The sequence below is a fragment of the Nuphar pumila genome, chromosome 17 (genome assembly GCF_984573655.1).
Source record: "Nuphar pumila chromosome 17, dmNupPumi1.hap1.1, whole genome shotgun sequence".
Taxonomy (NCBI): domain Eukaryota; kingdom Viridiplantae; phylum Streptophyta; class Magnoliopsida; order Nymphaeales; family Nymphaeaceae; genus Nuphar; species Nuphar pumila.
In genome coordinates this window covers 19,879,009-19,893,486 of record NC_143265.1, presented here as the reverse complement: position 1 = coordinate 19,893,486, position 14,478 = coordinate 19,879,009, and the positions used below count along the sequence as shown (strand labels likewise).

Below are 14,478 nucleotides of genomic sequence, written 5' to 3'. Positions count from 1 at the left end.
CAAACAACATATTCAACACTCTGGCAGTATTTTAGTAGTAGTTCCTTTTTTTTTAATGCTGCTTAGCTTGAGTATAGCGACAAAATTTACAGAAGGAAAAGATGATTTAAGAAAGAAAGAAAGGAGAGAATCAAAGACAAAATAAAATAATTAAACAAAAATAGTTCACAAAAAAGAAAAATAAAAGGGAAAAAAACGCTCACTTAGCAGAGAAAACCAAGAACGAAACAGCAGAAAAACAGGAGAGAAAAACAGCAAGGAAGAATAACCTCTCTCTCTCTCTCTGGATTGTTGGTTCCATTGAGAAGAACACGAATTCCTCACTCTGGGGGGAGTTTATAGGATTGAGGTCGCCTCTTCTACTCATTTCGCGGAGGTCGATCTGCTAGGGATCTGTGGAGTAACACCAACGCGGAGTATCTGAGCCTTCCAATCCGAGCTCTCATGGAGGAAAGAGTGAATTGGGTAAAATGGGTTCTCTTCCTTTCCTTTTATATCGCACTCAACATCGGCAGAACTCGGTGATCTCAGTGGTTTCTGGGGAATTAGGGTTTACGGGACTCGCTTGTTTGAGGATGAGGGTTCAGTTGTGGGTGGGCGAAGGGGTGGGGAGAGACTGGGAGTCAGAGAATTCGGTTTCGGGGACGTTGTGATCGAGAGTCCGGGCCGTTGGTGGTGGTGCAAATGCCGCCTTCGCCGGCGTTGCGTCGCTCGCCGTCTCCGAAGACGGAGAGTCACAAGCGGGGGCGGAGCTTCGAGAGCGCGCTGACGTTCAGGGAGAAGGATGCCGATCTCGCACTCTTCAACGATATGCACGCCAGGGAGATGGACAATTTCTTGCTCCCTTCCGCCAGCGAGGATTTGGACGACTCCATATGTAATTTCTGAGATGCCCATCTCCATTTCTGTTGTCTGTTATTTTCTTCCTGCTCTAATTCATTGATCCCCACCTGCTTATTTGCTCTATTTGATTTGCAGCAATGAAATTGAGTTATTTCTCTGATTTCAAACTGGGTGTGACAATTCCCGCACGAGGAGACGGCAGTGAGCTTCTCAATGCAGACGGCGAAAAGAATGACTATGATTGGTGAGATCTGTTGGTGCACTTATGCTTTGATGAACTTTTTTTTTGCATTGAATCTGTTCTTGCAGTATCATACTTCCTCTCCTTTTTCTTTTTCCATATGTAGTTAATGTAGAATGAAATCGAAGATTGGTTTGTTTAAGGACTAGGCTTTACAAATTCATGAAAATTTTATTCATTTTTTTGTTCAATTATTTTGACGATGATTGCAAAATTCCACTGAAATCACATTCATCTTCATTTGGTTAAGGGATAAAGCAGACCCTGCTTTGTTCTTAGTTTGGCGACCATTTTGTCTTTGTTGTGTGCATGTAAATCAACTGAAGATTGAGCAGTTATATCCATACAAGTTTTCATTGGTTTTGATGGCTACACACTGAGTCCAATTGAATTACCTTGTTTGTGCATTAAACTCCATGGATGTGCTGGGGATTATTAGTCCTTAAATGTGGTATTGGATTGAGGATCACTTGGTTGAGATGTGGAGTTTCATATGAGTTCGGTCAATACCTTCTGTCTCTTGTGGTGAATGAAAATGGGAAAATCACAGAGGAGTTGGCTATGGTGTAAAACTATTTATGTTACATCAAAGTTTTTACCTTTGGTGGTAAAGTCTATAAGATAACATGGTTTAGGCATAAAACTTTGCAGAAGCTTGTGTTGCATTTTTTTTCTCAATGGTATCTTTATGGTTGAATCAAGGATCCCTGGTGATGGTGATGTAAAACTACATACAAGATTGCACAGATACGCATGCCTTTGTTGCATAAGCATGGGAAACCCATGATCATTTGGTTAAAGTGCATATTCTATATGTGCATTCAGATGGAGTTTTTCTATCTTGGTTTGCATACAATATTGTGTTTTAGGTATATTAGCTTCTTTTCGTTTATTGGTAAAAATATTCCTTCTTGGGGTGATACTTAAAATAAACTTTTCGGTATTTCTTCAATTTTTGTTATATTTGGCTTCTCTTGCAATGGTGCATGTCAATTTTTCTTTTTGCATTAGATTCATTTGTTGTAATCATTTGATATTTCTAATTGCAGGCTTTTGACTCCTCCTGACACACCACTCTTCCCTTCATTGGATAATGAAACTACTCCACCTCCTAATCTTTCACAGAGGGGCAGACTACAGAGTCAACCCATCTCTATTTCAAGATCAAATACAGTAAGATACTGGTTTTTCTTACTGAAAATTTTTGTTGCATATCATTCTTAGTTCAATGGCAGTTGCTATCTAACTTCAACGAGGGATACTCCTGCCAACCTCATGTGGAGACATCATATATACCAGTTCTTGCACACACACGCATGTGCACACACACGCACACATACAACCATATACACAGACACCGACAGCATTAAAAGCATGTAGAATCAAGCATAGTAACATTGTATTGGTTCACTCAAGGCGACTGATCTCAGAATGCACTCAATTTTGCAATTTTTGGTGGATTGGCAATGTAATTTTAGATGGAGAAGAGTTACTGCAGCAAGGCCAGTAGAAGTAGTGCAAGTCCACACCGGCTAAGCCCATCACCTAGGTCAACTACCAGCACTGTACATTCAAGGGGTAGGCCATCTTCTGCTCCCAACTCTAGCTTCATTCGTCCTTCAACACCACCGCGAAGGCCTTCCACTCCGCCAAGTAAGCCTACTAATCAAGCACCAAGGTCTTCCACTCCTACAGCTCGAAGAATGAGTACCGGATCAAGTGGTTATAATTCCTCATCCAGAAGGGGACTGTCGCCTGTAAAGACCAATCGTGGAAACTCTGCTTCCCCAAAATTAAGTGCTTGGCAATCGAATCTTCCAGGATTCTCTTCAGATGCCCCTCCAAATCTTCGGACTTCTTTGGCAGATCGCCCTGCATCATACATCAGGGGGTCATCTGCATCAAGGAATGGGAGGGACAGTGCAAATAGGTACGGGAGGCAGTCTACATCACCAACAGTTTCTAGAAGTGCCAGCTCACCTCACAGCCATGATCATGATCGCTTCAGCTCGCATAGTAAGGGTTCTGTAGGTTCATCTTGTGACGATGAAGTGGAGTCTGTGAAGTCCATGCTCCCTGACAGGCAAGTAGTCTCTCCAGGGAATTCAGGTCACTATGTTGGAAGGAGATATGAATCTTTTTCAAATCGAAAAGGTTTGGCATATCCAAAAAGAACTTCTAAACCGATATCATCAAGCTCTGCTCCAAAGCGGTCCTTTGATTCTGCAATGCGTCAAATGGTATGCTTGTAATACATAATGCTGTAACTCTTATGCTATTCACTTTGTAATTATTTTCATCCTCAATTACTGTCTTTAGTGCAAAACCATACCCAATGCGCAATTCAAAAAACAATCTAGTTATTAATGTTGATGATATGGCTTGTGTTTCTGTTAGTAAAAACAGGAAGAGAAACTAAAAGGTCATTCAGTAGAAGATCAACAATACATATTTATTTATGTATTTTTCTTCTTGGTGTCTCAAACCAGCTCTTTCATGTACTCATAACATAGTACATGCACTCTCAATTTTCCAATCTAGCCTGATCTGATATTCAGTGAAATTACTGAGAACTGAATGGTCTGTTGGTGTTCATATTGGCCATGTACATTGTCCATGGTGAATTAAATTGGTCTTTTTCTTGGTACGTATCATGTGATGAATCTGTCACCAAAATAGGATTGGATATGGGCATTTGACTGTAAAGTTGCACAATTTAATTGAAGGATCTGTTTCGAACCTGTACGCGCTATCCTCGAGCTTGACTATCAGAAAAACAAGGATGTCAAGTGTTCTTGTAGCAGTCAATTAGTTGCTGTTAAATTTTATGGAAACATTAGTCAAGATAATATATGGTTTAGGTTGATTAGATGTATCCACTTTTGAACTCCATTATATCTTATGGTTACTAAGCTTTTCTCATCAGAGGCATTGATAATTTTCTTGCTAAAATTTCACACTTGGAGGTCATTTCTGCTGTGAACCTTCTAATATTGATGTAGTTGAACCTTATTGGACGTGAATTTTCAGTCTAACTGCTATTTGATTGCTTTGGGCCAGCATGTTTGTTGAATTCATCATGACCATGTAATCATGTATATATTTTGTACAGGATCATCGAAAAAGTCCTCAGAGCATGTTCAGGCCTCTGCTGTCTAGTGTCCCATCTACTTCCTTCTATGTTGGAAAAGCAAATTCTTTTCATCAACGATTGGCTTCTGTCAGTTCTGCTGTAACATCCAGCATCAATGCAAGCTCTGAGCTGGGGGCTAGTGTTGCACCTGACACTGATGGAAGTGATCATGAACATGATCTGGTTTGTGAATGGGAAAAGGCTCCATTTTCTGATGTCCAAGAAGAAGTATTTTCGTACGAAAAGGTCAATGAACTAAGCAAAGTTACACCTGACATGGCGCTTCATGATGCTGATTTGGAAAGGTTTGAAGCTGTTTTGCATTCTAATGCCGCTAGTAACATTTTTGAGACACATTGTGACGCTAAGGAGAGAGATTCCGATAATCTCACTGAGTGTGATATTGGTACCATGAATGCTAGGATCACTGTATCAGATGAATCCACCAGTGCAGATGATAATTTTGATGAATTGGTTGCTAAGTGTTCTAAATGTGGCAAAAAAATCCATATGATGGAAATGTTGGGTGGGAATTTAAATATTTGTCGAAGCTGCATTGAGAAAGATGAATTTCTATGTTGCCACTTGCAATCACAGCCTGGAAATGCGAGTATTGGCATTCATACTGAAGACAGAAACTCTGAAATTTTCTCTTCAAACAATGGAAAGAAACAAAATGAGCTAGGTATTGATGCAGAAAACGTCTTTGGAATTTGTGCAAATCCACAACATACCCCAGACAATAGTCTTAGTCAACTGGAAAAATGTGGGGAACATGGTGCTTCTTGCTTGGAAGAAAGAGAAATTGAGCAACTTCCCAGGGATAATGTGGAAAGAAATTGTGAAGCAAAATATATGACTGAAGCACACAACAATTATTTCTCTGGCCCAGAAATGGTTGATCATATGAAACCTCAGGGAAATCTCCTTCAATCTGATAATGACAGTAACTTGCGTTTGCAAGTTAAGGATGGCAGTGCTCATCCAAGCTTGAGACTTGAGGCTTTAGAAGGTGCTGGTATTTCCTTGTTGCTCACAAGGTCAAGCAGTGGCAAGCGGCCAGTGGTTCATGTGACTGGTAGCTTGAATGCTATGAGAAGCCTGAGCAATGCATCTTTCTCCTCATCCACTGATGCCGCCTCAACAAGACAAACAGATGCTCGTTTTCAGCGGCAGTCTAGTAGGAGATCTGACTTGGAGAGTCCTAGCACCAATATGCACACAAATGTGCAATGCAGACCGGTTTCTTCAGGAGCTCAAACCTGTTCTTCTGATGCTGAGGTTTGTTCTGTGAATGTTGACCAACACAATTTTGAAGTTGCTGTCCTAGCTGTTGAGGGAAAAGTTTTAGAGGACACTTTATCAGTTTATGATGGAAAATGTTCAGTATTGGAGAGGGTAAACTCAGATGCTACATGTTCCCTTTCAGTTGAAATTCCAGTCTATGAGCATGATGAAGCAGATATCAAATGTAAGCAAGTGATACCCATGGATGAATCTGCATTGGAATCATCCTGCAATTCAGGATTTGCCCTGCTGGGTGATACATCAGATGCAGAAGTTCTGGATGAAACATGTATAGTTGTCAAGAACTGTAGTTTAGCTGATTATGGTGAAGACTGCTACCCTAACAGCTCAGGGAATATGTCTGAAAAAGAATTAAAGATTCTGAACACAGAATCTTCTGAGGCTTTGGATGATGGCATGCTTATCAGCGCCAATATTCAGGTTGATGTGGTTGATTCTGTTCCTAAGGACTGCTCTTCAGATCAAGAAAATGGGCATGGCAGCCTTACAAGGACATATTCTGATTCTGCCGCTTCTCCATCTGCAAATAGCATCTTGGACCAGGAGCCTACTGCTTCTTCAGTTGAGGACACAGGTGCACTGCATGATGTTTCAGAACCAGGTGTTCTGGATCATGCCCCAAGTTTTAAAGGTCTGGTTTTATTTTTTTATATTGACTTTATTTTTCCTTTATCTGTTCTAGTGTCACATCACAAATCAGAGTACTGTTACCTAGATGATAAATGTTGAGAGTGATAGAGCACCTGATTGTATGTCTATTATATGCTTCTGTCTTTGATATTCTTAGAGCTTTATTAATGTCTGTATCTATATTCTTTCTATAACATTTTTTGGCTAACCATATAGATACCTACATGTTGTCTCCATGATTCCTTTAGGTGGTTTCTGCACTTACTGGTGTTTATTATGTATTATGCTTATCCTCATGCATGTTTCCTTGATCCTTGTGTGCTATTTGACTGTCTAAAGTGGTGCAAGATAACATTGTAAACAAATAACTTTGTAGAAGTTTGTTCCTTGATTTCCTTTTTTTTTTCCATGTGCTGCTATGTGCAATTTTAAGATATAAAGAAAACCCTAAAGTGAAAGGAAAGATTTGGTAATTCTAACGTCCAATAGTTGTTGAAGACATTTTCTTACACTTTTTAATGAAAAATTGCTTTTTCTTGCATATTTGCAGAAAATGAAATAATTTGAAGTAAGAAAATGGTAGTCAAGATTGCAATGATCTTTAAGGTGCACTGCTATATTGGAAAAAGAACAACTTGGCATCTAGGATCTGGCTTCTGCTTGTTATATTTAAATTGATTACTTATGTTTTATCATTTTCATGACTATCTAAGATTGTCAGATTTGCTGTGTTTTTTATTTCTTCTCTTTGGTACATAACAAGTTGTTAGTTGATAAATCATAAAACCTTTTCTGCTTATTGCTAACCTAATTAGACATGGTTGTCTATTGCAGTTATATTTTTCTGCTGCACTAAAGATTAGAATAGTTGGGTTTCATAAATATATTCCTAGGCAGTTTTCAAAATCAGGGATGTGATTGGAACTTAGAGGTTTCTCTATTATGTTGGATTGCCAAGTGGTGGAGCAATGCTAATTAGCTCATGAACATTAGTAAGTGTAAATTTAGGTGGTAATGAGAATTCCTTGGTGAATATCTGGTCTTCTAGGTATATACGGGCTTAAGAAATTTGGAACAATTTGCAAGATCCTGCTGCCAACTAATAGTTTTATCCAAGGTGCTAGTTGGATTGGTGATTGCTCAAAAACTTGTCATAAACTCCAATAGCTTGGATTACAATGCATGTTCATGTGTTCGATCTGCTGGGGGAATTTAGGAGTTTTTCTTTTCTTTTTTCAGAATTTTTCATACTATATGTTCACATTTTGGGGAACAAACTTCCTTGCAAAATCCTTCTGATCTCTTGTTGAGGATATGTTTTGCACATAAAACTTTCGCGATATAATAGTTCTGAAGAAAAGTGTAAGCCTAACTGATCTCAGATGGCTATGCATCATATTGTTCCATATCATCTAAGGTATGTTGTATATTAGCAAAATGGAGAAAAAGTTTTCTTCCTATCATTTGGGTAAGTGATGGCAAGATGAAACAAGACCGAATGCTACAAATCCATTGTGGCATTTTCTTTATCCAGCACTTGAAATGGAGGCAAACACTGCCTACTTTTGCAAAATTGTCTGCTAAAACCCGTGAAAGTAAATCTTTTCCTCTAGATCTTTTGGTTGATGCTTATTTTTTCGTGATGCTAGAAAACTAAAAGTAATTTTTCCAAGTAAATTGCCTTCATTTTTTCTTCACAGACCTGATAAACCAGTTAGTGATGGCTTCCATTTCACGTGCATTTCCAAGCATTGTAATAGTGCAGTTAACTTCATTGAACAATAGGTCCAGAGTGAGCTCATAATCTTACCATGTAAGGCAATAAAGAATTGGTTTATTTTCAATTAATTGTAAATCCAAATAGAATAAATGGCCTTTGCAAAGGAGACCTCAAAAGTGGGAAGGAGGTTCTGGGCTTTTGAAAACCATAGGTAAAGCATAATGACTTTCTCTTAGATGCACTGTTGGTTAAAGGGGAACGGGATCAAAAGTTCGCTTTTGGTTCTTTAGAACAATGTGGAAAAGCATCAGAACTTGCTCTTGGATGGGCTATGATGAAAGTGGGATCTGGATAATGCTTGCTTTTGGCGAGTAACCTTCAATTGAAGGGAATCTACTCAATTTTAGATTCTCTTGACCTCTGCTGCCTACTCTCCCAGAAAAGAAAACCCTGTATTGCCATCTGACATATTCCTAAACAATACCAGAGAACAGTGCGACATCTAATCGGTGAAAACTGCAATAGACAAACCTTTAGCGGGACTCATAGCAGGACATGTTCATGCAAGTGGCAGAAATTATATACATGAAGGGAGCAATGAAAAGAAACAACTCAAGCACAAGATACATTAGAAATCAAGGACAAAATAAAAGTAACAATCATTATTAGTGCAGGCAATGACTGTTCGATGTCACAAGAACAAGATCACTTAGGCCTGTTTGGATATGTTTCTATTTATTGCTCACAAACATAAATAAAAACACATTTTAAAAAGAGGAATCTTGTCTTTATTTATAACTAAGTGAATGTTTGGAGCGAAAACTATTTAAACTAGGATGAAGAAGAAAGGGTGATTGGTAGTGACTGGTGAGTCGGAGAGGATGAAGAAAAAAGAGGTATAGGGAATGTGGTGATGAGGTGTTGATGGTGGTTTTGATGTCAAAGTGAGAGATGGTGGTGGTTTTGGTGTGTGTGTGTGTGTGGGGGGGGGGGGGGGGAGAGGTAGTGTGTTGAAGAAAAGAAAGTGGTGGCGGCGGTGAAGAACTAGTAATGATGGTGATGGTGATGGTAGCAAAGAAGTGGTGGTGGTGGTGAACAAATGGTAGTGGTGGTTGTAGAATGATAGAAGATAAATAGTAGTAGAAAGAAAAAATTTGGTCCTCCCTTCTTTATAAAAGAAAGGGTGGTTTCTAGTTATATTTTTGAGAACTTGTTAAAGAAGTAAAATAGATCTGCCAAACACAAAAGCTTGCTATTTAAAATAAATATGAATAGCAAGGAGCTATTTATATAAACAGCTGGTTAGCACTGAGATATACAGGAGGATATATAGAACTAAACTTACCATGAAATTATGCCCCCATGCAAGTATCATGAGTGAGGGCCTGTTATGTAGGGGGAAATTAAAGAACCCTTGAGGAACCTGTACTCCTAAAATATGCTATGTTAAAACATTTTATAAGGCTCCAGTAGGCCAATTTGAGCCATGTGGGGCTTTAAGTGTGTTTGGATAAGTCTATGCTACAATCATGTTAGGCAACAACATACCATAGGGTGGTAAACAATGCAGTGTGACAAATGGACATGTTTGTGGTCCATATTTGATAGGTCTAGGAAGAAGATATTCTGTCATGGAATCTTGAACCGCTCTTATGACCTTGACGAACGAGTATAATCTACATACAGGCCAACTTGAGAGCGGATCCTGTCAAACAATGGGTGAGATTAGCAATCTCACCCAGCGTTTACAACCACAAACCCCACCCCTCTGTGGGTCCCACTTGTACTGAGATACAGTACAGAGGGATGGGGTTTGTGGTTGTAAATGCTGGGTGAGATTGCTAATCTCACCCAGCGTTTGACAGGATCTGCTCTCGACCAAGTTGATGAGATAGCTTGCAAAAGGAGGCGGAGTGATGTTTCTATTCTCAAAACATGCTATTGGGCTTTGCTGGACCATTGGGTGGGCAATAACTCGCAGGCAGCTGCTCAGTTTGGGCCCAAATCCAAGAAACTGAGATTTTTGCTTGGCTTGTAAAAAAACTAGGTTTTGACCTTGGAGATCTCAAAAGATATAATTAATTATTGTCTAGTCATTTTGATATTTGCCTGGTGACTGCTGTAGATGTGAATGCTCACTATAAACACATCAGACTTTCTTTCATTTGGATGCTAATTGCAGTTATGAAGATCTAAGTTTACCAGAATATGGCAGTATTTGTCCATTGGTAAGTTTAGCTTACTTCCCTATATCAGATGAACCGTGTGAAGGACTGTTTGGCTGATTAGTGATTATTTATCAGCCAGAGAACTACACGTGGTTTGGATTGTAGTTGACAACTCAATGTTAAAGGATTATTTTGGCTTGTGTGATGAATCGTGGACTTGATTTACTCTGTTTTTGGATGATTGAACGAATAGCATCCTAAGTTTTTCTTTTAAATTTCTCTCCCCTTCATGTCACCATAGATGAATTTGAGATTTTCTATTTTAGTTTTGTTAGTTACTGAGATTTAATTGTTGACAGAGGAAGAGACCACAAAGGTTGAGGGTCCAAAAGGTTTTTTGTCAAGAAACATTACATTGGAGGAAGCCACAGATACAATACTTTTCTGCAGTTCCATTGTTCACGGTCTAGCATATAATGCTGCAGCAATTGCTATTGAAAAGGAGGAATCTATTTGCTGCAAAGGTTCTCAGCCGACTGTTACCATCTTGGGTAGGTCTGGTCCAATTGATACCAGAAATCCAGGTGGTCCCTCCGGAAAGCGGGTGCCAAGATCACTAAGGCCTAGAACAAAACAACAGCTGCAGATGAATGATGCCAACTCCTTCAACAAGACCGAAGTAGAAATGAAAATCTACGAAACCAAGATCCATCATGTTACTGTACCAAAGCAGGCTGATAACATGAAACCTCCAAAGCTGGAGTCCAAGTGCAATTGTTCTGTAATGTAGTGGGTCCTCGCTCCTGGTGTTGCAGCAGCACTAGCGAGAGTGCGGTGTATGTACTTTAGAAATTTTAGTGTTTGTAGGGCACAAGGCACAAGCTGTGCCTGATGAATTTCATTTCTTCTGATTTATTAAACGGTGAGATTTAGAGGATCAGTGTGTTAGGTGATGTAATCATGTAAAATTGTGGCTCTTTGTGATTCAAGGAGAGAGACAGTTGCCCTTGTTGTCTTGATTCATGTGAATAGAAGAATGAGAATTATGATTTTGAGGTGATTCTTTTGTTAATCATGGATCCACTCTGCATGATAACTCCAACAACATCTGGAACAACCTCAGAACCCCTTTCTGTGGTCACAGGCGTGAACTATGCAGGTTGGATGTCTAGCTATCATTAAATGGAAGTATTCTTCCCATTTATCCCATTTATTTGTGCTATTTTGTAGGTAGTCAATGTATACCAACCATCTCTTGTCACCATGTTAAAGTACAGGAATGAATGCAAAGTATGGATGTTCTATCACTGCTGTGCATGATATGGTATAGAATCTTTTGAAGAATCCGAATGGGGTGGGGCGGGGCGGGGGTGCGAACATGTATGTGTGTTTTTGTATTAGAGAGAGAGAGAGAGCTAAGTATACGGAGTCTCGTTGTAGCATAGTTCAGATTCACCTGCTAGAATGGTCAGTGGAGAGAAGTTGGCATTAGTGCTTCAACTGAGCATCTGTATTGGCAGAAAAAATGACAATCTTTACCTGGAATTGAGTTTGAAAATCAAGTCCTGGCAATTTTTCCATTCACCACATGTAAAGTCATCAAAGTTTTCTCCAGGACATCTTTTACCTTTTTCTAATTAAGAAAAATAATTTTTCCTTCAATATAACTAACTCAAGGAAAATATTGGCTACCCTCAACTGTACCGTATCCTCTAGTAAAAACCTCATGTTCCATCCAATGTCAGAATTGGCCTGAATCGGCCAATTCAGATAGAGTCCTTAGCCGATTTAAATGGGGCCGATTCACCTGTCATTTCAATCTAATTTTTTAAATATTTTTTAAGGGGGTAAAACATTGTTTAATATTTTTTAAATATTTCTTATTGTTTAATAACATGTGTCATCTGATGGTAAAAAGTTGTCGGTTCACAACAAGATTCGATTCGATTCTAAGATTTTTTTAAGAAACCGATTCACCTGGTGAATCGATTTTAACATCGTCTTTTTTTTTGTTTGAACCTACAGATGTGATCTTTATGGTTTATTTAGTCAAACCATGTTTTAGCTGTCCAATTACATTGTGCAAGTAGCTCATTTTGCAAAGCGGCAGCATTGTATGAGTTGAGCTTAACTTCTGGGTTATCCTATCATCAACACATTGCCATTGCACTAAATTATGGTGCAAATGATGGGGGATCATGTTGGAGCTAAAAGCAGGGAAGTCTGCTGCCAGCTTCATTAGCTAAAATACCCAACAGGATTGAAGTCTGCTGCCAGCTTCATTAGCTAAAATACCCAACAGGATTATCTTGGTAGGCTTTTGGTCTCCATTATTCTCTATTGAGTATTTGCTATATATTAATTAATAAGTAAAAGTTCAGAAAAAAAAATATTCTCTGCGTTTATCACAACTGGTTCATGTCCACTGTCTGGGTCTGACCATATATGTTGCATTATTTTGATCTGAAGCCACTAGCTAGATCCAGATCCATATATGACTCTGATCATGGAGTTCACAATTGAGCTTCAGATCCAACAAGTCTTGTTCCTATAAATGTGTAAGATGATGTACTAAGAGAGCATGGATCTGATCCTGTCCAAGCAAAATGGTTAGGATCCGACCCAATAACGGTCCTTCCGAATATGAGACTTTTGAACCAAATCCTCCTACCAGATCCGGATGATGCTATATAAGCCTATATTGGGCAATGTTGCAGTTCAGGGATAGCCCAATCCACTTCTTTATCTTGATGCCAGCCGTTGCTCCCAAAACTGCTCGAAAGTAAACTGGCCAAGTTGGCTGAGAGCCAAGGGTGGAATCCTGTTTGGTTCGAGTACCTGACCCAGGATAGGCAAGGTTTGGGCTGCAACTGGAATACAAAACCTGATAAGACCAAGGTAGACCTGACCCAGGATAGGCTAGGTTTGCTCTCAATTTGCAATACAAAACCCAATAAGACTCAAGCAGTAAATTCGAGTGGGCTTAGGTCAATGGGACTCAGCTCAACCCAAAACCGGGTTGTCCATGTCTATATTAAAAGGTAAAAGATCTAGTTTGAAGAATAAGCCATGACATTTTTTGGAAAGCTGATCGGTGCTCGACCCCATTCACTGAAACCTATGTCACAGGGACACACCATTTTGGGACACACCGACATGTATGGCAAATGATCGTGCGGATAATTTGACATGTTTTCTTAAAAACTTTATAATTTTTTATATTTTTTCTATGTCCAAAATCATAAATATCTCGATTTAAAAAGACTTTTTTACCCTTTGCACATGTGAGTTTCTATATATATATATGTGAGCTTCTTCTCAAATATGTGATTGTTTTTTGCAAAAAAATCTCTATTCTCATATTTGTATCTTTTTTATCAGATGTCGAAAAGTTGTGTTTTTACCGTTGGAAAGTTGAGACACAAGCCTATAACTTTAATGTTTTGAGTAAGAACCGAAAACTCCTCTAGGGTTTTCATTTCTGAGTTTCAAAACCGAATTAGAGCACCCTCTAGGGTTACGTATTTTCTATCTATTCTATACTATTTTCTAGCCACCTTCACTAAACATAAAAAAAAATAGGAAAAAAAAGATAGATTGAAACATTAGCTTTCTACTGCTATCAAGATCACTCTGATATGATAAGTGATAGGAAAGAAACATCATTTGAAAGATATATTGTTCCTCCTAAACATGCGGACAACGAACATAGGTGATGATGAGGAAGTCCACATAAAATATAAGCAAAATTGAGGAAGTTCACATAAAATATAGGCTGACATTCTCAAGTTTGCATAAAATATATGTGGACTTTATCAAGTTCGCATAAAATATATGCGAACTTGAAGAAGTTTGCATAAAATATATGCAGACTTCAGGAAGTCCACATAAAATATATGTGGACTTCCTCAAGTCCGCATAAAATATATGAGGACTTGAGAAAGTCTGTATAAAATATATACAAGACTTCCTCGTTTTGTTCAATTTTTAACAGAAAGTTCGCATAACCTCATTTTAAGTTTGTGTATGCATCACCTACGGTGCAGAGCAATATATCACGCAAACTTAATCAGTTTTGCATATGCATAGGGTAAAAGAAACATTTCAATGCTGGCTATTTACGATTTTGAACATGTAAAGAATATCACAAATTGTGAAGTTTTTAGGAAAACACATCATTCTTATCGTTCAATATAGTTATTTTAATAATAATTTAATAATTTAATAATTTTTGGTAATTTTCAATAAACATACATTTTTACCACTAAAATTTAAAAAATAGTTTTTTATTGATTAAAAACTTTAAAAAAATTCCATGCCATTATGTCTATTTTTTAAAAAAAAATGAACTTGTGAGTGGATCTCGTGTCACTTGTCCTTAGTGTCCATGAATCCTTGTGACATAGACTGAAACCAAGAACACTCAAATGCCCAC

The 14,478-nt window shown here is 38.4% G+C and overlaps 1 protein-coding gene across 1 annotated transcript; it reads left to right on the top strand.

The window, feature by feature from the left end:
* The first annotated feature begins 209 nt into the window (after window positions 1–209).
* On the top strand, window positions 210–11,095 carry LOC149811767 (uncharacterized). The gene is made up of 6 exons (XM_089992656.1): window positions 210–877; window positions 979–1,087; window positions 2,134–2,257; window positions 2,563–3,324; window positions 4,197–6,156; window positions 10,403–11,095. Exons 1-6 carry the CDS (start codon window positions 685–687, stop codon window positions 10,831–10,833), a joined length of 3,579 nt encoding a protein of 1,192 aa, XP_089848782.1. The 5' UTR covers window positions 210–684; the 3' UTR covers window positions 10,834–11,095.
* Window positions 11,096–14,478: the final 3,383 nt, after the last annotated feature.